This window comes from Elephantulus edwardii, unplaced genomic scaffold (assembly GCF_000299155.1).
Source record: "Elephantulus edwardii isolate Elephantulus edwardi_28Jun2011 unplaced genomic scaffold, EleEdw1.0 scaffold00063, whole genome shotgun sequence".
Taxonomy (NCBI): domain Eukaryota; kingdom Metazoa; phylum Chordata; class Mammalia; order Macroscelidea; family Macroscelididae; genus Elephantulus; species Elephantulus edwardii.
This window is the reverse complement of record NW_006399813.1, coordinates 132,152-134,638: the sequence shown is the minus strand read 5'-3', so window position 1 is coordinate 134,638 and position 2,487 is coordinate 132,152. Positions and strand designations below refer to the sequence as shown.

At 40.7% G+C, this 2,487-nt stretch overlaps 1 protein-coding gene across 1 annotated transcript in view; it reads left to right on the top strand.

The window, feature by feature from the left end:
• The window catches only part of KLHL12 (kelch-like family member 12), a 35,348-nt gene that overhangs the window by 28,358 nt on the left and 4,503 nt on the right, over positions 1 to 2,487 (top strand). The window contains exons 6-8 of the mRNA XM_006887878.1: positions 1,125 to 1,231; positions 1,872 to 2,067; positions 2,376 to 2,487. Of these exons, the coding sequence (XP_006887940.1) occupies positions 1,125 to 1,231; positions 1,872 to 2,067; positions 2,376 to 2,487 (415 nt within the window). The remainder of the gene's footprint in view (positions 1 to 1,124; positions 1,232 to 1,871; positions 2,068 to 2,375) is intronic.

The following is a 2,487-nucleotide window of genomic DNA, read 5'->3' as shown; positions in this document are numbered from 1 at the left end:
GGGGAGGGTTGGGAGGGGAGAAAAGTGCAACAAAGAGTGAAGGGAAATCCAAAGTCTCTGTAAATTTTTACTGAAATTAATAATAAATTGAAATAAAACAAAACAAAAAAGAATCCAGCTTCTCAGAAAATTTGTTCAGCATACAGATTGAATAGGTATGGAGAGAGAATACAAACGTAACGGACTCCAGTTACCTAGGTATCTTAAAATGGGGGGTTTTCTGTGTTATCAGCTTGAAGTTTCTTTCTTTATTCCCTCAAGTGTGAGTTAGTTATAAGATCACCTTAGTCTGCTAAATGTCCTCCTGGAGATTGCCTAGAATGCTCCAGCTGACCATTCTCTACATCGGCTTTAGTAGAGCAGATGCATAGGAATACCCTCAAAAGAAAGAGAATAGGGAATCTTCTATTAGAATAAGGTTTTGGAGGGAAGGAGAGAGGATCTAAAAGCAACAAAATAGCTTCTTTAGGAAAAAGACTTTATCTTTTGTGATGAAATGGCAAGGATCAAATAATTGTCAAATTTAGTCAAATAATTGACTAAACTAGAAAAAAAAAGTTCCAAGAAAAAAGATTTTTAAAATTTATCACTTAATTTTTAAGCCCAAACTGCCATGTTTTCAGAGACAAGGATAGGAGATGATTCTCTCCTAATTTCATTTTTCTAGATTGAGAAGGAAGGTAGCTCTGTTAGCCTCTCACTTGTTGTTGTGTGCCATGGAGTCAGAACTGACCCATAGGTGCCCTCCAGTGGGTTTTCAGAGGTAGTGTTAACCACACAACCACACAAGAGGACATTGCCCTTCCTTCTCCCATGGTGCAGCTGGAGGATTCAAACCACGTGCCCTTGGGATTGCAGCACAACTTCTTAGCAATAGGCCACCCAAGCTCCCTTAGCCTCCCACTATGCATTTAAATCTGAGAGTCAGTTCCTAAAGAGCAAGGGCCTTCAGGAATAATTCTCTACGTGGTAGTCTTATGAGCCATATGCTGTATCTCCTACTTCAGACTGTGTCTCTGGGCCACATACAACATAATATCCTCAAACTATCTCTGCATATACTTCCCTGTGAGTACTCAATATGCCATGGTGAAGTATCCTGTCTTTGTCTCTTTTGTCCTCAGGAGCCAATGAAGTGCTTCTGGTGGTTGGTGGTTTTGGAAGCCAGCAATCTCCCATCGATGTGGTAGAGAAATACGACCCTAAGACTCAGGAATGGAGCTTTTTGCCAGTAAGTTATGATAGAAAAGTTGTGGGCAGACAACATGCATGTCTTTGTTCCTTTACCCCCAGTCATAGCTAATCCAGTCCTAAAGGAAGGAAAACATAGTACAGGCACAGTGATCCTTACAGCAATGATTTGCAAACAACAGGCATGTAGTAAGAGTTATGTTCAGTTGAACACCTAAGTTTGTACCTTTTGGTACCTCCTTACTGAAGTGCTGAATGAACAGTGATTATTGAAATTATTTATAGAAATTTTTGCTCAATTGCCCTACCTTTAAAATCTTAGAGTTCTGAACCTTTGATTAACAGTGCCAAAAAGTTTCCACTTCATGGAAGATTGTCAATATCTTAGTGTAGTACCTGTTGGAGTAGAAATGAGTTAAATATTAATAATGAAGCACATCCTTGGAACGAGGCAGATATGTAGAAGACCTCAGTCTTTAATAGAAACACAACAAGCAAGAGACTATTCATTCAGCAGACAGCTGGAGTCCACCTGAAGTTGAGCCACTGTCTGAAGGACAGTTCATGGTGACAAGTGAAGAGACAAATGTCTGTGGACAAAAACAAGGTGTAGAAAAAGGTAATGCCCAAAGATTTACTTGACTTAAATGTTCTATGCTGCTTTTCTCCAAAATCCATAGAGCATCACTCGTAAGAGACGTTACGTGGCCTCGGTATCCCTACATGACAGGATCTACGTAATTGGTGGCTATGATGGCCGCTCCCGCCTCAGTTCAGTGGAGTGTCTGGACTACACAGCTGATGAGGATGGAGTGTGGTATTCTGTAGCTCCGATGAATGTCAGACGAGGACTTGCTGGAGCCACGACCCTAGGAGGTAGGCTTGAAGTTAAAGGTGCCGTTTGACTCCTTTTTGCTTTGGGAAATATTAATGCTGCCAGATAGTTCTTTCCTCACTCGCTAAATTACAGGTTTTCACACATTGTGTGGTAAACTGGTTATAGTTGTATTTTTAGGAACTCCATCTAGATTTCAAATCATTTTGAGGATTCCATCTTTCCCCGTTTGTTTTAGACTTAGTTGGTTTATGATTTTTGCTTCCAGACATTAGAAGAACCTTTATAGAGAAGAGAGTTCTTAGAAATGTCTCAGTCTCTAATAGTCTGATTTGTTCACATTGGGCAGATATGATATATGTCTCGGGAGGCTTTGATGGAAGCAGGCGTCATACCAGTATGGAGCGCTATGACCCAAACATTGATCAGTGGAGCATGCTGGGAGATATGCAGACAGCCCG